General features: G+C 40.4%; 2 protein-coding genes and 1 long non-coding RNA gene across 9 annotated transcripts in view; all 3 read right to left on the minus strand.

The window, feature by feature from the left end:
• The window catches only part of usp32 (ubiquitin specific peptidase 32), a 60,782-nt gene extending 50,520 nt beyond the window's left edge, over window positions 1-10,262 (minus strand). For all 5 annotated transcript variants that reach the window (XM_035623326.2, XM_035623325.2, XM_035623324.2 and 2 more), the window contains exons 1-2: window positions 10,061-10,262; window positions 5,016-5,143 (exon numbers count right to left, since the gene is read on the minus strand). In XM_035623326.2, the coding sequence (XP_035479219.2) occupies window positions 5,016-5,143; window positions 10,061-10,118 (186 nt within the window). In that variant the 5' untranslated portion in view covers window positions 10,119-10,262. The remainder of the gene's footprint in view (window positions 1-5,015; window positions 5,144-10,060) is intronic.
• Window positions 10,263-11,552: 1,290 nt separating this feature from the next.
• On the minus strand, window positions 11,553-13,168 carry LOC118299515. Its single transcript, XR_004789885.1, has 2 exons — window positions 13,126-13,168; window positions 11,553-11,941 (listed from the first exon to the last, which is right to left on the minus strand). It is a non-coding gene; the product is annotated as an uncharacterized LOC118299515 (long non-coding RNA).
• Window positions 13,169-15,350: 2,182 nt separating this feature from the next.
• The window catches only part of appbp2 (amyloid beta precursor protein (cytoplasmic tail) binding protein 2), a 30,564-nt gene continuing 23,463 nt past the window's right edge, over window positions 15,351-22,451 (minus strand). For 2 of the 3 annotated variants that reach the window (XM_035623328.2, XM_035623330.2), the window contains exons 11-13: window positions 21,818-22,008; window positions 20,997-21,183; window positions 15,351-19,357 (exon numbers count right to left, since the gene is read on the minus strand). In XM_035623328.2, coding sequence (XP_035479221.1) covers window positions 19,095-19,357; window positions 20,997-21,183; window positions 21,818-22,008 — 641 coding nt within the window. In that variant the 3' untranslated portion in view covers window positions 15,351-19,094. The remainder of the gene's footprint in view (window positions 19,358-20,996; window positions 21,184-21,817; window positions 22,009-22,451) is intronic. The other variant, XM_035623329.2, reaches the window with a different exon arrangement.

A 22,451-nucleotide genomic window follows, 5' to 3' on the forward strand; every position in this document is an offset into this window, starting at 1 on the left:
GAATTTTTTATAAGAGAGAATGAGTAGATGTAATTTGAAAAAAGAAATGCTAAAATGTTTAAATTGATCTTTTTTGGAAGAATTTTTTTTTGCCAATAATTATTTTTACAGCAGAGTAGTTATAGTAGTGCAGAGGGGATCTTTAAGCTTAATTTATCTAGAAAGTCTCAGTGAGATCAACATCTCTTCTACAAGAAACAATAAAGAATAAACAACATATTAGTAACAACAAGACAGCTGGGTCATTTACAGAGGAGAATGAAGTCAAAGGTCAAAAACAAGGTCAGTGTCTTAAAGGTAAAATTGGCAGAAGGAGGTCACACATAACAGAAGGGAGCAGCTTCAAATATTTTTACACTTATCATGGCAAAATGAATAACTGAATTTTTAACGCAAATATAGATTACACACAAAGTCAATGCAAAGACGTGACTAGACGTGTATTTGTGTGTTTTTGCAGCATTGCTTCAGCAGAGCTAATGGAGAGAGAAGCAGCGTACTGAGTAGAGATGTGTGAGTGTCTGTCTGTGTCAGAGCCTGTCCGATGCAGTGGGCGGGGCCAGCTCTCACTGATGTCTGTCATCGGCACAGACAGAGACGCTCAGGCCTGCTCCGATGGCGCAGAGAGTGAACCGGTCAAAAGTCTTGCAGTACTTCTTGCAGTACTACATCAATGGAGACAATGCCCGCTGCCACAAGTGTAACAAATGTTTTGTAAGTTAAGGCGGTAACACGAGCGATCTGTCGAAACATTTAGTTAAAGTGAAAGTACACTCTACTTCTGCTGGTCCAAGTCATAGACCGGATCTGGTATTTTTAAAATTCATTTTATTCTTATTTTATTTTTCTGACATAAGATACTCACTTTTTTTCTTTTTTGTTTGGCTCACTTGTTGTTTTTTTGATAGCCTAGATATAGAGAAAAATATATGATATGACAAACAGATTTCTTATATAATTAGCAGGATGAGGAAGATGTCTCCAGCAGTAGCCCCTCTGTCTGTCATTTCTTTGAAGAACAAACATATAACATATGTATAATAGTGGAAATAAAATAAAAAAATCCTAATACAGTCAATATATTTCCTGAGGATATATTGCATTATCCTCAGGAAATAATCTGTTTATAATTTTATACAAATTGCTACTTTTCCTCAAAATTCCTGCAGGTATGAAGTTCAATATTTCTGTTCATTTTAATTGATCAGAAATTGATAATTTTAGTTAATTGTTGTGCGCTGTTATTATTTTTATGAAAAGAATGGTATTTTCAAAAGAAGCTATTTTTCCCTCTTTTTTGTAGTTGTATGTGGGTGGAAGTCAGTCTCCATACAACACATATATAGGTGGTAAGTCTACAGCAAACAATTGTTTACAAGAGCATAAAGTTCTTCATAGATCTAGCCTCATAAATTGCTGTCAAAGTTCACCAGATTGATGGACTTCACTTAAATTAAAATTTTTTCCTTACTCATTTAAATATGTTTGTATCAAAATAAATGAGAAGTAAAGTATCAATATCACTAAAATAAAATATCAATAAACAGTACCAATTCATCCACTGACCTAGTTATTAAAATTTATGAAATGTTGAATAAAAACTCAATATAAACTAGAGTGGCACTGAGTAGAGCGCATATCTCCACCTTCCTCTTAAATTAAGTCGATGTACACCAAATTGCATTCTGCTAATTGTTAGTCAACAACTGTCATTTTTTTCTGAAGACAGTTACTGCATCATCAGGCTTTCATTCCCAAGACAAATCCTTCCCCCTGGATGAAAGACCACAGAGGCCAATATATACGTATTAAGTGACACTGTATGTGTACATGCATGATTTTAAGCACAAGAACTCCAGGGATGAGAGTAGGAGATGAATTAGAGCGCCATATTGTTTGTTTTTCAGATGACAGGGTTTTCAACATCATGTTATGAACATGAACTAGATTTCTGTATGTGTCTTTTCATGGATTTTACAGCAGAAGTTTACCAAAGAAAATCTTTGTTAACGTAAATCTTACACAACCAATCAATTAGTCATTGGAGAAAAGAAAAATCTGCACTTTAAATCAACCGGAAGCACTTTAACTTCTTTGATATGATAACTTTTATTTTACAAAACAAACAATGCAGAAGAGATGTGCATTTATGTTACATTTTACGTTAAAATATTGCTTGTTTTATATTTTTTGTTGTATTTTTGTTTACTTTTCATTTACTGTATCGTTAGAGTTTTTCCCATAAATTGACTAGGCCCACTAGTCTAATTTTTTGCGCCACAGACTCATTTAAAAACTAAAATATTTTTACACTTCTCATAGCAAAATAAAAGATCTCTAAAGGTGCGAATTATTCGCGCGAATATAGCTTACATACTTAGTCAATGCAAAGATGCAACTATACACGTATATGTGTTTTTGAAGAGTTACTTAGAGTTACAACAAAGCAGCTCTCAGTCTGTCACTCAGCCCTGCACTGCTCCTCAATGTTGTACGTGCGCTCACGTTCACACGCGAATAACAGACTGAGGGAGGCGGAGAGCTCCGCTGTGTTCTTATGAAAGTTACTAGTATAGTGGCCGTTGGATGTCGCCGAGACAAAATGGCAGCACCATTCATTTCTACGAGAGTTGCTCAATCAGCGCTAGTGCCAAAATTTTTCTGAATTCTGCGATACTTCCTGGATGTGGGCCGACTGATTCTGCGCAGTAGCGTCTCTCCTGTCGTGCCTCTGGTTTATGAGGACGAGCGAACCGCGTTCTGGATCTCGCTCTGCCCGTTCATGAATGCTACGCTACACCCTATGCTAGTGAACTTCACGGATGTTTACTCAGACTTCTACGGGACTCGCCTCGGACGTGAAACCATGGTTGTATGCAGACGGCCACAGCGACCGACAATGAAGTTCATGTGAAAAGTAAATTTATATTAAATTGCTAAAATCGTTGATTTCATGGTTAATTCGTGTTAAATATTAACCAGGGAAAACGAGTCATTGGATTCTCCATAACAAACCACAACCTGGCAAGAAGAGTTCATTCTGTGTCATTTTTATTGAGACACTGAAGCTATGTGTGTGTGCCTGTGCGTGCGAGAGAGAGGGAGAGAGAGAACCACAACGTGCTGGATAAAGTTATTACTGGGGCTTTATGAATAAGTTCTTTACCTGCTTAAATTGAACAGTATATTTGTATGACATGTCTTCAGTGTTAATGATGAATTGTTTCATGGTTCTCAACATGCTGCAGTCAGGGCTGAGCTGAGTTCATGATGTATCATAAGACCTTACTCCATGGATGATCTCCGAGAGAGACACCGTCTCCTTCAACAGTCACCTGACCTGACAGGACTTCATTCACCATGTACTTACTTTATAGTTAATATATATTTATTTATTTATGTTGCAGTATATCAGATGCAATGTGTTGATTTAAACCATTGATACACTGATATTTTGTCTTTCATTATTTGTGAAGTCTTTTCAGAGCCTCACCACTTTCATCCTCCTCAGCTTTTTGATTGGACTTATATTTATAAATATCTTTATTTTCACTAACATCACTGTCGAAGACCAAACTGTATTTAATATTATAAAATTTAAAAAAGGTGAAGAGCCACATGTAGTTTGTCTAATAGACGAGCTGATGAGCATGTCACATGTATGTTTACTGTATGTGGACTGAAGTACAGCAAATATGATCTGCGTTTATAATGGATAATAGATAAATTAAATCTTTTATGATGTGAGATTCATTTGCGTTTTGTAAGTTAAATTCAACTCATTAATGGTGATGAATAATTGGTATTTAGGTGTTAATAGTTAATCGGACCGAAGCTTCACCGTCCCTGACAGTGGGTTTTCGGGGTGTCACTTTTTATTTTTTAAATGTCGTTTGTCAAGGTGGTGAAATGAAGTAGTTATTTTGTTCAAAATAGTGCAACAATGTGTACAATGAGTACAGTATGAGAAAAAACACTTGCCCATTCTTTTGAAAAAGTAATTTTTCACAAAAATAAATGTGTACAAGTGGTATGCAGAGCTGGACTTTGTGCTGGGTGGAACATGCTTGCAGGGGAATTCTCAATAAAAAAAATGGTATTAACAATTATTTTCAGATTATAAATGATAAATGTACAGTACCAGAGCTAAATCTCTTTTCTGAATGTGTAGCATTTAATTAAAGGAGAATGACGTAGGAGAGATGTAAGTGAAAAATACTATTGTGACTCCAGCTGTCACCCTAACACCGCATCATCTGCAGGGAACTCCGGGCTGCAATGCTATCCAGGCAAACAGTTATTCCTATGTCCCTGTTACATGCTCCTCCTCATACTGTGACTCTGCTGATCATTTGCTGTCTGTGCTTCTCCCAGGTGACCATGATGAGGGGACTGATTGAAGGGTGCCCTGCCTCTTTTTTAAAGAGGGCTGAAGGAAAGCTCACTCTTTCGCTCCTGATCCAGAACCAGCCTGCACCTTAGTGCTTTTATGTTTTGTTTCTTTCTTGTTGAGGCTGGGAGTGTGGTAGTCGTATTTTCACGGCTTTATTTTCAGTTTAGATGATTTAAAGTTCTGGTTAGTTTATGGGGAAGTTGTGGGTCCTACGGCCTATTGCTGGTTGGCCCACACTTCTCCCTCTTTTGTTCTTTTTGGCCAGCTCCCAGTCTCTCAAGTATTTGGTAATTTGGCAATCTATTTATTATTGTTGCTATAAATAAAATACTTTGTTGTAAAAATTGATACTCTAATATGGCGTTCTCATTGTGTTACAGGTCACAAGTTTGAGCCAGAATTTTTATGTTAAAGTTTGTTGTGGCTGTAACAGACCATCAACACTCCGTAAAACCACCAGGTCGTTCCATCGATACTCAGTTCTACCAAAATCTCTCTTTATTCTTTATTATTTTGCCTTTAGACTAATTAAGACTAAGGTATTTCAGCAGCAACAAGTAGTCTCTTAATATTGACTGTCCAGCTCAATGTTAGGTCGGTGTGTGACATCCCTGTGGCTTACCTCTGCAACCTTAGGCGGAACTCCATCTCCCAGTGCTTCCCTGTAGAAGCACTGTTGGGTCATGTAGTAGGAGAGGCCGCTGGTTCTCTTGAAGGCATCCTTCAGCCGTTTCAATTCCACATCAGTCACTACACAGTTGAGATGATCAGAGAGAAAATTAAGTCAGATGTGTTCAACAACATGCAGTTTGATGTGCAATTGTATTTGATGTCACAATTAAGTTATGTCACCAGCATGTGACTACTGAGTGAGATGGGTCAAGTTTACAGCTTCAGAGTTCAACAAGTCCCCACATATAAATGGTAAATGGACTGCATTTATACAGTGCTTTTCCAATCTTATCAACCAATCAAAGCGCTTTACAGTACTGCTGATATTCACACACATTCATAGAGTGCTTCTATATCTAGCACTTTATACATCTCAAATCTCTCACCAAAACCATCTGTAACTTCTCTCTCACTGCGACAACTCCCTCACCTACACATCAGTGACCTTGTAGTCTTTCACCATTACCATTTCCTTCAAACATCATGTCAACTAAATTACTAGTAGTCTTTTTCCATCTCAAAAATAAAGCTTGCCTCCGGCCATCACTCACTCTCTCTGCTGCCGAAACCCTAATCCATGCCTTCCTCCATCACATCCAGAATTGAGCATTCTCTACGTCACATCATAATAAGTCCTGAATAGAGCTGCAACAGTTAATGGATTAATCGATTAGTAATCGACTACTAAATTCTCAGATTTCAGCTTCTCAAATGTGAATATTTTCTGGTTTCTTTGCTCTTCTCTGACAGTGAACTAAATACCTTTGGTGTGGACAAAACATAACATAATTTTTGGGGGAAACCATCTTAATTTTTCACAATGTTTTGACATTTTATGGACCAAACAACTAATCAAAGACAGAGAGAAAAACAGAGAGAGACAGTGCGGCGAGAGACTGCATTGCTTGGAGCTCTACAATGCAGTAATGGTGCAAAAAAAACGTGTATATTGTTATGGGATGTGTAGAAAAAAAGGTTTGGTTCATTGTGAAAAGGTGGTGGGCCACCCCACTCTCGATTAATGGGAAATACTGAATGACCTTTTTCGCCATATCTTGCAGTTCTGTAATGTGATACTCACGCAGAAATTGCAACAACCTAAACAACAACATGTCCATTTTTCCAAAGCAAACACCACACTGGAAGCCTTTGACGCAGCAGTAGACAATTGTACATGCACATACAGGGAGTACAAGAAGTAAGAATGCAAAACAGTGGTCAGTCAGCCAGGCTGATAAGGCTGACGTCAACCAGGAATGCAATTATATGCAGTTCTCAGGTGACTGCGGCTCTGTGCAGGATGAGTGGTAACCATAGTGGCTGTATTAAGTGATGGTCAAGGTATTCCAGGGAATCTCTGGAGTCTGATTCATGAACACACAGGATAGACAACCTGTTTGGAAAAAACATTTACATATTCCTCGACAGCCCTTCCCATTAAAACAGATACACACAATTTAACCAAGGGCTTACCTCGCAACAAAGGATCTGAGTGTGAATTCTGAACTTCACACAAATTAACATCAGGGACTGCATACATTGCCGCAGAGGTGCCCAGCGTCAACTGGTGTTTTTAATGAAGATTTATTTGTGTATGTTCATGTGGAAGATGGATTGTTACAAAAGAATTCTGTTCAACACAACAGCTCCCAAACCACGGCTTCAGAATGAACTCTGACGTTAGGCAATACTTCGGCAAAGGTCAGACAGGAGTTCCTGTAACTGAGCATTATCAGGTTTCATTTATTAATTTATTATCTAGTGCAAGGCTATACAGTCACTGCTACTTCTGGAAGTTTTGTTCCTCAACTGAAAAATCAAAAAAAAATGTACTACTTAAACATTACCCTCTCAATACAACAAAGAATAACACCAGCCTTCTGGATAATTTCACAATAACACAAGCTTTAAGATGCTTGGTCTTCATTCATAACCAGTCATGTTTTTATCCTATCCATTTTGTACATTGAAGGACACAATACTCTTATTCAGCTGCAAAATTAGGATTTCAAGACCCTGTCATTCCATCAGGAACAAACACTGCTCCTTAATTGATTCTTACAAGACCTACGACCTATGTTTTTTGAATTTTCGGACTCCAGATTACCTTCTTTAAGTTGTTTGCAGTCTTGTGCCTTTGACTTTTCAAATATTTTTTGAATATTATATGCTTAGGTTTTTTGCCCATGTGAGTACATATTCAATCATCCTGTCACTTGAAGGTCCTAAGTGTGCCTTTTGGTGGTTTAATACAGAGAGTGGGTGGTGGTGGTCGTTTTTTCGAGACTGGTAACTTAACAGCTGTTAATGCTATCGTTATTTAGCAATACATATATTCACTTTAACACACTCTTTTGGATAAAGAAAGAGTCATTCAAATCTGTGTTCAATTTGTTGTAGTGGACCATTTTGTCCACCTCCTGTTTTGGCTCTTCACAACATGTGTCTGTTGAATCTCTCTGTTCTAAATGGACACATTATTTTAATGTGGCAGAGACCTGTCAGAGCTAAAATTCCATGTTTATCCATACGGGTTGACAAAATCCATTAAGGTACCAGGCATATCATGCAGCCACACTGATTATATTCTATATGACTTCAGAGAATGAGCACTTGCTAATTTTTTATCCCTTCCAATAAAATCTTTATCACTTCCCCCAAGGAGAATGTTTTCACCCTGTTCCATTAGTTTGTTGTGGGTTTGTTTGTCAGCAGGATTACACAAAAACCACTGAACGGATTTCAACAAAACTTGGTGGAAGGATGAGACATGGGCCAAGAAAGATCCCATTCAATTTGGTGCAGATCTAGACAAAGGGGGGGATACTGTGATTTATTTTTCACTTTATTCAACAAAGGAATAATTCATGGGTCTTGATGAAAATAAATCAGAAATATTGAGTGGACCTGATATCTATGTGTGTAAAGTGTAAATAAAAGTGAACAGCAAGATACATTTAGTTTTACAAAATTGGGCTTGAATGGTACTGAGCTTACAAGAAACACATCAAAGTCTGACCTTTCCAACATGTTCCCTGACAATTATCCTACTTGTATCCTGCTAGAGTGAGTTTCCAGTTGAGGCCGCATGGCTGAATAATTCCAGTCACCCCCGTGTTTTAGTGTGATCACATGTGACCGTGATAGTGGGAATTGCAATCAGCTTGAGGAATGTTCAATACACCACACAGGGAGCAGATACTGAAAATATACTAATGGAGGAAATACTAGAGCCTGACTGATATATCGGTTGGCCGATATGAGCCTTTCACAGACATATCAGTGCTTATGTTTACCGATGTGAAATCGTTTATTTTACAGAATAAACAATGCAGTAAAAAAGTGCATTTATGTTTACAGTTTAAAATAAATGAAGCATATTTTCTTAATTTAAGTTCTATATATTTGGTTGTATCACTGTTTTCATTTTATTTAGAGTTATTAACGATAGATTTATGGTCAAACTAAAATATCAAGCCTCTATTACATTTCTTTGTCATAAATGTTCTATAACAACGTATTGGGAAACATTGACAGATTTAAAATATGTATATATTTATATCCGCCGATGTATCGGAACTCTTGCACTCCTTAATATCGGTATTGACATCGGCCCCCAAAAATTGATATCGGTCGGGCTCTAATAAAAACAGAACAGGTCAAGATGTATTCATACATCTGCCTCTGAGTAGAAATAAAGAATTATCCTAAAGAATATTGACTGAAAATAAAATAATATCAGTAAAAGGCCATAATCGTTTAGTTAAACGTGAATTGACTCGAGTAAAGATATACGGTGTCCTGGATGAATGTTTAACAGGGACTAAAGTGCAACAAGAGGGGATAAGAGCTGTGTGTGCTTCCTGATACATGCTCACCCATATCTTACATAAGTGCACCTACACTCAGATGGTGCATCAATTACAACACAGCTTTACCCTAAGCCTAGACGTACTCCTGCGTCTAACCTGACATGACAGCACGATACTTCTGAAGATGCACCTGTGAGTGTGGTGAAACATGTTAGAGGACGGTGTAGAGGATACAGGGTCTAGGAGTCCCTGCTTCATGTTGTCAAAGATCAAACAAGGACTTCAATTTAAAAAAGCCAACAAGTCAACGTGGCGGCAGCAAGCAATGCACATTTGTTAGTTGTTGACTCCATAGCTAGCTAGCTAGCTAGCGTGTGTACAGATTAGCAGAACAACCGGGCGGTCCACTAACGCAAACATTGACGACCGACATTAGCCGATACAAGCACAAAATAAAACAAACAGTCTGGACTCATACCCCCCTGGGAGCTTTGTCGTAACACGCCAGCTAAGCGTCTACACCGGACGAGCAAAAGCTACCAGCCGCACACACGTCAACGGTACTAGGCATAAGCTGTCAAGACAAAAAAATTATAGTTTGCACACATTCAAGGCTGGCTTGCCTGGCTGTTCAGGTGAAACGCTGTCAAGCCAAACCATTCCTTTTGTACCACAAGTAACACTTTACACAAAACACAGTAAAACAAATCTGTCAATTTAACGTAACATCGCTTGAAAGCAAAGACACATGCGTCATAACTCGACAGTCATTAGGGCATCGCTGTTCATTTGAAGAATGTATCACTTCAGGATGAAATACATTATGAATTGACTTTTATATAGACATTTATTTAAGGTTTAATTACTGGGACACTTATTTTCGGCTGCCCAGCGTAGGGTATTTTGGGGAGCAGACGACAGCGTATAATTTCAATTCAGACAGCTTCCTTTAGTGTCACTTTGCCGAATTCTAACATGGATCCGAGCGATGCCGTTCAGGCCGTGTGTTGTTGTTTTCCTGTGTCTGCATTGTACAATAGTCTAGGCCACTTTAAACCTCTAGATCCTACTGCGTGGTCAGGATGTCCAGGCTAGACGATATGTACCAGGCTAGACTGGCTAGCAGACATTCAGCTAAGCTAGCGCCGCTGAGGTGGATTTAGTCACTTGCTTTACGGCTTACCTCTCTTGACGGCCTCGTCATACGACAGGAATCCTATCCTCGACTCTTTGGCCCCCATGCTCCCCTCATCTCACTGCAACGCGTGGAGATACATGTTACGCGCTGAGTTGGCCTGAAGTGTTGGTCGCCTTATCCATTTGTTGTGAAATAGGTTGTTGTTGTTGGTGGTGGTGATGGTGGTGTGGTGTGTGTGTGCGTGTGGTGAACGGGTGAATGTTCTCAGCGACGCCTCCATTCTGTCACATGATCGGACTCTACAGGTCAGTTGATCCGCTCCCTCAAGTGCTTGTCAACACCAAGCGATAATGACAAGACAGAGATCATTTGTGTGTTGCTGTTTTTACTGATGCACAAAATATTGTGTAGCATTACGCGCAGTCATACCAAGCCCTTACTGCGTATGATTGTTGTAGGGAGAGTAGTTCGTAAAGGAGTAAGAGTTGAGTTGCACCATCTGGTGGCTGCGCAGGGAAATAACACCAGCGCCGCGCCCGCCCCAAAGGTGCCCTCGTCGTTTCGATGTTCACGAGTGCGGCTAAGAATCGAGCAATAACCATAACACATAGTCGACCGTTTAATTGGTTAAACATTTTTGTGTACCAAAATATACCACGCGTTTAACGCTATAATTGACACTGTGTTGTTACATTTCCCGATTTTATATTGGAGTTTGGCGTGAGACGTCAGTGACACATGGCAGGACAGCATTATGCTGCGTTCCAGTTTACCTCGGAAATCGGGTTTATCGTTCCAGTATGATCTAGGAAGTCGGATTTACGACCTCCGAGTCGGAAATTGCAAATCGAACGCCCCCTGCGAGTCGTAATTCCGACTCGGGGGGTTGGGGGAAAAAATCACCATCCCCACTTCCGGGGTCCGAGTTCCGAGGTAAACTTGAACGCAGCAATAATCCTAGTAGGTGTGACGAACATGACAAGCGCGTCAAACTAAAGCAACAATAGCTGTGTATGAGCTCGTGGCCACCACGGGAGGATAGTGACCATATCAGTGGACGTTCTGTTTTGGTTATGGTAGCGAACAAGGCTTAAAAGGGCTCGGTTGCATCATCTGTTTTTCCGGAATGAGGCTGCATAAAAAGCACTAGTCTTTATAGCACTTGAGGGTAATTTAGCACATTATGTTTACCTTGTTTGACCTTGCTCAAGGTTGGGTATGTTGAACCCCTGACCTGATGAGTCAAGCTGCATCCAAAAGATGCACTTCAGATGGAGAACCTGATTCAAAATTAAAGGTATTATTGAAGAAATGCTGATAATTAGGGCCCAGCCGATAGATTTTTGGCGGCCAATATCAATATTAGGTAGTACAAGATTTGGTATATATTTATTTTTAATCTGTCAATGATTCCTAAAATGTCGTGATCAAACCTTAATGACAAAGAGATGAAATTGAGGCTTGATATTTTAGATTAACTCTAAACTTTATCATATATAACTATAAATAAAGAGGAAAACACTTATACAACCAAATATAAATGAATTAAGAACATTTATTTTACGTAAAATGTAAACATAAGTGCACATTTTTCTGCATTGTTTATTCTGTACAATAAAAGATATCATATTGGTAAACATAAGCGCTGATACTGAAATTGTAGCTGTAATCAATAATCTTCTGAGTTGCATATAGTTTAGGGTTGCGTCTAGCTAAAAAACTCAAAAACACTTTCTGAGGGTTCGTAGTTGCTGATTGCATAGCAAATTATTTTGTTCTGTCTCCAGTGTGTCACGATGTGTTCTGTGCGGGACTGGATCGGTGGCTGGCGAGGAGGCTGGGCCAGAGCTCCAGGTTCGGGGACTGGATGGACGTAGCTGTGGACAATCTGGGCAGAGGCATGCTGTGGGGCCTGTTGTTTCAGGTCTGGTGGATGCAGAACATTCAACATGTTAGATTTACAGTAGATACACATGTTATTGCACCCCATGTCTTTGAAAGGATCACTGTAATTTTGAGAGAGAGAGAGAGTGTGTGTGTGTGTGTGTGTGTGTGTGTGTGTGTGTGTGTGTGTGTGTGTGTGTGTGTGTGTGTGTGAGAGAGAGAGAGAGAGAGTGTGTGTGTGAGAGAGAGAGTGTGTGTGTGTGTGTGTTGATGTCATGTGTGCATTATGGTCTAGTAGGGCTGGCTGGTGTTTGCACTGGAGTGGTGTGTATTTGTGTGTAACCACAGTGCCAGATGTGACCACTGGAAGAACAGCTTCACCAGCAGTCCTTGCTTCATACAGTCCGTCATGGCAAACGGTAACAATTCTGCCGCTGTGAAATGAGTCAATGTTGATATACTGTGCAGCTCATGTTGAATCCCCGATTCTGTAAGTTAATTTAAACTTTGTGCTGTTAGGGTTTCGGACACCGCTAGGTACGTTGGTGGTGAGCGGGCTGCACTGCCTCCCTCTGTGGCTGTATGGGTATCAGTGGGGTTTACTGGCTCACTGGTTGCATATGTCTGTCTGGGTCCAGGCTCTGGGGACGATGCTGCTGGCTGCAGGCCGCTTACTGGCTCTAACAGCGGAGGTAGGAGCTTGCCATTCAACACCCCAGAAGACATGAGGATCAGGAACACGATGACTTAAGTTCTATGTAGGGCTGAACGATTAATTGCATTTGTGATAATATCGCGATATGATCAAACGCGATTTTCTATCCGCAATGGACGCGATTACACGGGTCACGTGATACGCGAGCGAATGGAGCACTCGGTTCCAAGAACAAGCATCAGACACGTTACATTAACCTGCTGCACAATGGCCTCAAGCTCGACAGAACAGTCGGAAACTGATACAGCGGAGACTTTAGTCTCGAAGAGGAAAAGCACGTCGGTTTAAAAAGGACGATGCTGCGCAGCGTCAGGTGTTGTGCAGAAATATGCCGCGCTGCCGTTGCTACTTCACGGGGCAACACCACCAACCTGTATCAGCGCTTGGCATATCGCAACAGCAGCTACATGACTAGTGTACGGCCAACAAGTCAGTGAAAGAAGTGACGAACACAGAACCACACGAGAGTTGTTTAATGGAAGGCCAAAAGCGCAATATGAAAATGTCTTACGTGGCACCGTGAGGTGACGAACACCACGACCATTCCCTCGTTAAAGAGACAGGCTGCTGACAGAGAGAGAGCTCTCTCCCCTTCTCCTCTTCAACACACCTCGCGCTCTGTCAGTGTGGGCAAATCAAATTGCAATATCTATTTTGTAGGGAGAAGGTGGTTACATGAGATAGATCATTGTATCATTTTATTTAGATATTACCCACCATGTTAATAGCCTGGCATAGACAGGCAGAGCAAGTTTAAGTGAGCTCCCAGAATTCGTCTGGGTCCCAGGCTACCATGTTAAATGTATGTGGACGTTTTTTGGGGGTTACGTTTTATGAGAGCTGTTTGTCTTTTTTGTAATATTTCTGTGTATTTCTTTTCCCTGAGAAGTTACAGGGAGCATTCATGCCGAGATATGAACGTAAATCCAGGGGAACAAACATTATTTCCTTTAATATGACTTCATCACAAGGTGGCAAAGCTACGCACATCAGACCTAGACCAGAATTACAAAAAAAGTATATATCCAAATACTATTGGCCATATAGTTAGTCTTAAACAGGTCATACATAAAACAGGGAGGTTGGCAAAGAGTAAAATCACTACAGGGTTCCCATGCCTTCTTAAACATCACATTTAAGGACTTTTCAAGAGCTTTCAAGAACCAATTCTTTCAAATTCACGGACCCAGATTGAGTTTGAGACATGGATCAAGGTTGGTTGCTGTAACTAGAACAGTTTTTTCATAATTTTAAATATCACTAGTTATCACCAATTTACACAAGCTCCAGATAAAAGGAGAGAGAGATAGACAGCACTTCTCAGTTGTGCTTTGTTATAGTGATTACTGTGGTCTGTTGCCTCCATAGCACAGCAAAACAAGATAATGTACAGTTGGGAGACGCATGCAGAAAACAGCACAGAGCCTTTATTTATGTTAACAGAAAACAAATATCAACAATGTAACCAGGTGGAACTGACGTGGTGCTGGAAGTGATTAGGTAATAAGAGGAACCTGTTGGGGATCCGCGAGGGCGATCCGGGTCTTTGTCTCCTCCACAGGGACCGCACGCTACATGTAGCGTGGTGACAGTGACAGTGCTGTAGTCAATTTAAACTCCAGATTCGAGTCCAGGAGGGTTGTACACATCCGTACGTGTGTATATAATGGATGCTGTGTGTTTGTAGAGGTTTCCTGAGCATGGGCATGTAGGTGTAGTGGAGGAAAACATGCAAAGAAATCTGCTGCGTAGCTGGTGGGTTTTACTTTTTTTTTCTTGTAGTTGGTTTGTTTATGTTTGGAAAGTAGGGGGTTTGATTGTGTTTCCATGTTTTTAATCATTTTTCCTTTGCTCTGTCTGATAGACTGCCATAAATTGTGAGATTATTTGGCACTGGGTTTTTTTTTCCGCCAATACATTATTGTGTAAAATAAAGTATCAATGTCAACCAACCTGTTTCCTAGGATTCCAATTGCCCATATATAATTGAAAATATAATTGTTTCATTATAGTCCTGACTGTGGGTCCTGTATGCCTTAAGGGCGTTTGATCCTAACACCCAAGGGGGTGCCACAATAACTTCAACTAATATTTTTTTTCTTCCAATTTTCCCAGGAAATAATGCATGGATACTGATGAAAAGAAATCTGGCATATTTAGTGGACTGCCATCTATGAGTTTATACAATTTGTTGTGGGTAAACTTAATTAACTGGGAATGTGGGGAATATGTATGCACTCTACTCAGTGCCACTCTCCTTTTTAATGCCTTTTTAATTCAACCTGTCTCACATTTTTAAAACTGACTGAATTTAGGGGACTGTGGGTGGAGGTTTACGCCCTAAGGAGTGCCTTTCGATTCCATGGACCCGTGGGAATCCTGTCACTAAATCTACCACAAAAGATCCACATATCAAGGAACTTCATTTAATGGGTTTAATATTTATCCATCCAACAGCTTTACCTCTTATCCTTTGAGGGTTGCAGGAGCCAATTCCAGCTGACATAGGGTGAGAGGCAGGCTTCACCCTAAACAGGTCAGGACACAGACACGTGCAAACATATGGAAAAGCCCGGCCTTAAACCCATAACCTCCTTGCTGTCAAGCAACAGTACATACATCCCATGAAACTATATTTGTATGTGTATGACATTTTTCTGCTGGGCGTGTTTCATTTTATTGGGATGAATACATTTTAGATCAAGGTGTGTGAACACAAGAGAAAGATGCTTGTGGTGTTTGTGATCAAGGATACAGTATAAGTTTTATTGTTTTTGCAGCTAACAGTGAAGCAGTAACAAGACAACAGTGAAACATTCCCTCATCACATTTGGTGTCCGTCGCCTCATCTGAAGTCGTAGAGAGAGAAAGGGGAGATCACAGCTTTATTTAAAATTTCTCCAATGTGCTCAGCAAGCCCACATGCTTGGACCCCCCCCCCCCCCCAGCAGCTCTTAAAATTATTTAATTCCCCTTCAGTTCTCAGTAGATCACAGTGATGACCAGTACATATGTCAAGTCAAACACGTGTCCAACATTCCATCAGTCAGCCGGTTTGTCAAGGTCATAACTAAAACAAATGTGACGTGGCAAGATATTGACATGAACAAAAAACACCTCTTGTCAAAATCTGTGGGATCTCCGCTGCAGACGAGGCAGAAGTCTTCTGCCAACGGTTTGTAAACCAACGCAACAGACCTCAAATGCTGATCAACGTTTAGAAAGGATCCTCGAGGAAAAACAGTTTCCCAGAAGACGAGGCAGAATGAACAAAACACCTAGGATGGATTAAACATATCTAACAATGTAGGATGATTTTGTCATTAAATCTGTGTTGTTCTTCATTTGTTAGGACAAGATAACTTTTTTTTTTTTAGAGCCCGGCCGATAATATCGACCGATATAAGCCTTTCACAGTATTAGTATCGGCACTTATGTTAACCGATATGAAATCTTTTATTGTACAGAATAAACAATGAAGAAAAACTACAAGACAACACTTGCCAGTGATGCTTGGTTTTACTGTGTATTTCTAATTATTCGAATACATCTGAAGCATCACATTTCAGCTCATTCCGTGTTAGACTAAACACCACGTGTCTTTCAGTTTTTTCCCTCTCATTCCTAATAAAATCTATCACCGATATAGGGGCGGGTGGGGCCCAAGCTCTGAGCCAATAAGAAAGCTTGCACCACCTCCTGGGTCTACTGGGGCATAGTGTTGACGTCCTCTTAATTCAAGTTGTATATATTTGGATTCATTTTTTTTATGGTTAAAATAATATATAAAGCCTCAATTACATTACTTTGTCATAAAGGTTTGATAACGACATCTTAGGAATCCTTGATGTCGTACGCATATATATATCGGTATATATATACATATGTATATATATATCGGTATATATACATATATATATATATATATATCGGTATATATATATCGTATCGGAAATCTTGTTCTCCCTAATATCGATATCAGCCTCCAAAATACATATGGGTCAGGCTCTAATCTTTTGACTTATAAGGCCAGCTCTACAGAAACATACACTTGTCTGCAAAGGGTCCACGTCTAATCTTGAATCTCACCTGCTTGTAACTACCGACCTCAGGTGTACAAGGAACAAACTGTTGCTTGTCACAGAGAGAGGGGGGTATGCCGGGCAGGGAGTGTGCCTGCTGAAGCCAAAGTACCAAGAGTGGAGCCGAGCATCCGTTTAAGGGGAGGGGCTAAGGCTGGACTTCCTCAGCTGGACCCAATGACTCACACTGAATCACTGCCGGAGAGGGTGGAGTCTGACAGTACTGAAGCAACATCAAGACAAAGCTTAATTCCTTCATTCATAAAAAAAAAAAAAAAAAGCAGTGGGGAACTTGAAGGCATCACATTTTTTTCAGTAATGTTGAAGATATTAATGCCTAAATGTGTTTTCCAGCTGGACTCTGTTCTCACGTTTTCCATCAGGGAGCAAATTCTCATCAGCTATTTCTCCACACAACAACAAACATCTCGATCCGCTACTACAGAGATATGACCAAGTCATGATTCTAACTCATTTGGATTCAGCCATGCCGATGGATTTGGTTTGATTTACCCAGATATGTCCCTTTTCTACATCTCTGCCTCTGCCGGTTAAAGTGAAAGGTAAGAAATCGTAACAAAAAAGAGGCAACAACCCTTTCAGGTTTACTCTGGTTTTCATAGAGACTCATCTTTCTGTTCCAGTAGAAGTTGTGATGTTTAAAACACTCAGATCCAGGGCAGAGCAGGCATTGCTTCGTATAAAAATGATAGCGAGCAGAGCTAGACTAATAATTATTGGCTCACATGATCTCATTATACAACAGGAGAAATCGAGGAAATGTCAGTAGGGAAATGCCAACGATATGCTTGAGGTCATTTAGAAAGTGTGTGTAATTACACTGCAAAATGTCTAGTGTAAGTATATATCGTTATCTGAAGTCTATTTTAATCAAATGCAAGGGATCCTGACATTTGATTATATTGGACGTTTTCATTGATGTTGTGTGTTTATGTAAAATGAATGAATGGCTTCTTAAGGCATCAGACTGCTGGGAGAGTAATTACAAAGTAAGTTTCACAGCATTAAGACCTTGATGAAACAACAGATGAGATTTTGGTCATAAATACTTTGACTGACTGACGGAGGCCGAGAGAAAAACAAGGTCCAGTTTAAAACAAAATTACTTTGCATTAATGGGATGTCTGACAGAACGGAGTGGAGAGGAAAGGCCAGATGCACACGCACGCACGTACACGCACACAAACACACACTCACACAATATTGGTCCCCATTGTAGTGCCCTTAAGGGTATAAGTTAATTTAGCACTTAAGAGTTACGGGTCCGTCTACAGGCAGATAACTGCAAGCTGGTGTAAGGCTGGTAGTCATCAGTGGAGCACTTGGGCACACTGAGTATTCTGTGAATACCGACACACATACACGTTCACAAAGCCACACCTTCAGGCTGAAAAGCCTCTGTACATGTAGCATCTTCCTCTCATCACTCCGAGTCACATCACAAAGTGTAGAGCTGTTGGCTCGGTAGGGAAAGCATAAACAAGGGGCTACATAAACAGACACTTCTGAATATAAGTTATTGGCATTTTAATTATGCTATGTCGGGATTAAGCTGTAACAATATACCCACTGGTTCAACACATTCCACTGTTTCATCTCTGTCCACCAAGCAGTTTCAAACAGGGTCCACTCTAATTTCCCCGCAAAGACAATAACTACGAAGCCTTCAACTGAAATTTCAGTGTACAATCTGCAGTATTATTTTACTGTACAAGTGTCAAAAAATACTTAACAACTTCCATCTGTGATCTGCTGAGTCATGATGCAGCTAGATGCGGGCTGAAACACGTTTTTTCATGTGGGGTCCAGATGCTCTGGAACATACACAGTTCAGGAGAACATGGTTTTCATCTGTGATGAGTGTTCATGGCATACAGAGCCACTCTGGCTCTAATACAAAGCAAAAACATCCTTGGATTCCAAACTGAAAAGGAATAAAGGAGAGTAAGACTAGAGAAGGAGGGCTCATTTGTCCTCCTTGCAGGGGTAAGAGGTTTTCTTGTTTTAACCCCCCTACCCCTCAGTCACGGCTTCTCTTTGTCTTGGAGAAATGCAACAGTAGGCTCTGTGGGGTGAAGTTGCATCCAGTCTGAAGTTGCATCTTGGTGGTCCATGTGGTTTGATCTCAATGAGGTTTGATAGCGATGCCATCTCTACATCTTTTTTTTCTTATTCCATGACTAAATGTGTGTGTGTATGATCTGTACACACTGGCAGTTTCTGTTGACTACAAAAGACAACTCACTTGCCAGTGATGCTTGGTTTTACTGTGTATTTCTAATTATTCGATTGCATCTGAAGCATCACATTTCAACTCATTCCGTGTCCTCGCCAGGCTAAACCCCACGTGTCTTTCAGTTTTTTTCCTCTCATAAAATCAGGCGAGACAGGGGCGGGTGGGGCCCAAGCTCTGAGCCAATAAGAAAGCTTGCACCACCTCCTGGGTCTGCTGGGGCGTAGTGTTGACGTCCTCTAGGGCGTCTGCCACAGCAAACTGGCGGTCCCTCAACCGATTCCAGTTGGACAGCACATTGTGATATTCAAACACCTTCTCATAATTTCCCACTGAGTTGTAGAGTTTGATCAGGCCTCGATAGTCATACTCCAGCCCGCTGTACCCCTCTCCAAACAGCTTCTTACCTGTGAAGACAAAGCAAATGTTAAATACCCTCGGTGGAATAATTTCATGTTAATTACAAGCTAAATAGGTCGCGATTTTAATCCAATAGACTTTTTGTAAAATTCAGTCTTAATGTCCAAAGTTTATTTTGGACATTAAGACATTAAAGACTCTTGGCTTGGAGCTGGGTTAATGTTTGGACTAGCGCTGGTTGGTATAGCGGTTTAATACTGAATGACTGTATTTATTTTTTCCGTATGGTATTAAATTTTTCATATACCATAACTGATAATGGTTGGAACGTGGCGAAGAGCGCACCGATACTGTTTGAGAGCGGACCCTGTTCACTGCTGCACTGCTAAAAGACGTGGACCAAACAACTATTTACTGCAAATGTTGTTGAGCTGAAGTTTTTGCCGTAAAATGCAAAACTATCAATTTGCTTGACCACCTAAACCGAAATCATGTCATGGAATAGGAAGAAAGAATTTCATTAAGATTGCACAACATCAAGGAACGCTGGTGAAATAGTAAAATCAAAGTAGAGTCAGATGTCGCTTGAAGACTGGGGACTCCCTACGAGAAAAAAGCAAACAGAGGAACTGATTTAAAACTCAATGACAATCCATCTAGCCAAAGACCGCCCCACTACATACAGTTGGAAAAGACGGCTTCAGGGCGATGATCAAAACACTAGATCCCGGGCATATGTTACTGGCTCGGAAATACTTTACCCCCATTGTCCAACAGCAGAGAGGCAAGCTAGAGGCAGAGCTGAGTACAGTCGCCCACTACTCAACAACAAAAGACATGTGGTCTAGTCGCAATTATGGAGCCACACCTAGCCTTATCATTATGTGGGGCCAAGCAAACAGTATAATTTCATGTGATGACAAAATGTTTTTTTATAAAAAAAATAAGCCATTATAAAGAAATCTCCCTAAGTAATTCATCACTCAATCTGTAAAAAAAAAAAAGGTAAAATGTCCATCCCTGGGTTAGGGTTAACCCCATCCCTAACCCTAACCCTGCTCTGCCAGAACAGGTGTTGGCTCCCCCTCCATTTGGAAGTGCTTTCCCTAATTCCCTCTCTCGCAGAAAACTTGCCATTCCAATCACAACTTATCTGAATCTGATAATGGACAGGGTTTATACAGTGACATGGAGAGACTGCCGTTAATGAAAGAGCATTTGACTAAAAGTACAGGCATTTTGGTCTGTCAGTTTATAACCCCTCTATTGAAAATCAAAAATGAAGAGAGGTCCCAGACCAATATGAATTTGAGTACTCCAGGTTAGTGGAGGCCTGTTGTTGTTTTACTCTGCTCACATTACCTGTAGGTGTGATGTGTGTGAATCCTCATGTTGTTTTAAACGTATCTCATTATAAAAAGTAATGTATTGGAATTCATCACACACACTCTTCCATTGTAAATACAACAGTTAAATCTTGTTGTTTTACGATCTGCAGCTAATTGTGGGATAAAAAACTATCATACCTATCCTGGATAAAGACATGTAATTGGTCAGCCTACGTAGCTTCCCGTTCTACAGCGCAGGGTCCTGGCATGGACAAAAATATCTACACTTTCTATTAAATGAGTAAAGTAGAATCTTTTTCTTTGTTGAAAACCATACAACGATAAAAGGAAACCTGACCATCCCCTCCCTGTGTCTGACCGATAGCGATGGAGCGCAGGTAGAGCCTCTCTGCATCTTCATATTGGTTCATGTCGTAGTTGTAGAGGGACGCCAGGTGACCCACTGACAGAGCCACTTCGTAGTCCTCGTGTCCCAGGAGCTGCTCCTTGATCTGGATGGCTTTGATGTGCATCTCCTCTGCGTCCTGGTGGTTGCCCGTCAGAACAGACACACAACATAAACACACAATGAGCGGAGAGATGTGGATTAAACAGCCAAACATAAAGATTCACACAAAGCAGTAAAAGGAAATACTTTGTCTGTAACACAACAACACAACTCATCCTTTTCCACAGTTGCTGACCATGTAAACACAGTAATGTTATTTTAAGCAGAAGAATCAAGGTGTTGCAGTGGAGTTAAAGGGGCAATAAGCAATTTTAGAGTAAGATTGTTTTTCTCAAATCCGCGACCTCAGGTAAGGGAGTGCGACGCACTAACCACTAGGCCAACACTGCAGATGTGCAGCGCTACCCCCTAGCACGTCTCTTAACATGTCGACGAGGGATCTTTACAAACTGCACTCGTATTGTTGTGTGGTGCAAGTCTGCATTATTTTTGGGTTATCGATTTACAGAGCCTGGGCTGAGCCATAACCCAGATTTTTTTTCGGCACAGCATCACATAACGGTCGTAAGGAAATATTTGCTGATTTTTACAAAATGTATATCGCTTTAGAATCGCATGCTGCCCCTTTAACTGGTTATGGGTTACCGTTTTTCTCAGAAGCCTGATAATACATTTTTATTTAATTCTAATTTCATCACGCACACACGCACCTTGAACTTCCTCATAGACTGGTAGAGTCGTCCTAAGTTGCCGTAGTGTTTGGCTGTCTGGACGTTGAATTCTCCGAAGGCCTTCTTGGCCAGCTGAAGCGAGGAGAGGTGCAGATCATGAGCCTCCTGCAGGAGGCGCTCTTCTGTCTCTTTATTGTGGCAGTCGATAGCAATTTCCTCAAGGATCAGGGCTGGCAGAAGCAAAGAATGATGGGAACGTTTTAGACTTCTTGATCAAAGGAGCCACTGCATTGTTTTATTTGTTTGGTGCTAAATGTGGAATTCACAATTATAAGACGTTATTAGCATATATGCTATAGGCCACACTGACTGTCACGAATGAAGAGGGCACCTCAAATTTTGATCAATACTTGCTGGTGAAATTCTGGTAATAAAATGCTTTTAGTAGAACTGTAGCTAATCACAGCTGTAATTTATGTACCAAGATTTGTGATGATTCGACAAATCGTTGTCGGCTCATTTTGCTCTTATAGAAGAAATTTGTTCTTGATAAAGCAAAATTTTCAAAAGTTCTTTTCATATTACTGTTTGTCAGTTTATGCTAATTAGCACCAAATTTCGTCACTGCCATGTTAGTTGTCCAAGAAGCTTTTTATAGAGCAAATTGAACTGA

This window comes from Scophthalmus maximus, chromosome 11 (genome assembly GCF_022379125.1).
Source record: "Scophthalmus maximus strain ysfricsl-2021 chromosome 11, ASM2237912v1, whole genome shotgun sequence".
NCBI classification, from domain to species: domain Eukaryota; kingdom Metazoa; phylum Chordata; class Actinopteri; order Pleuronectiformes; family Scophthalmidae; genus Scophthalmus; species Scophthalmus maximus.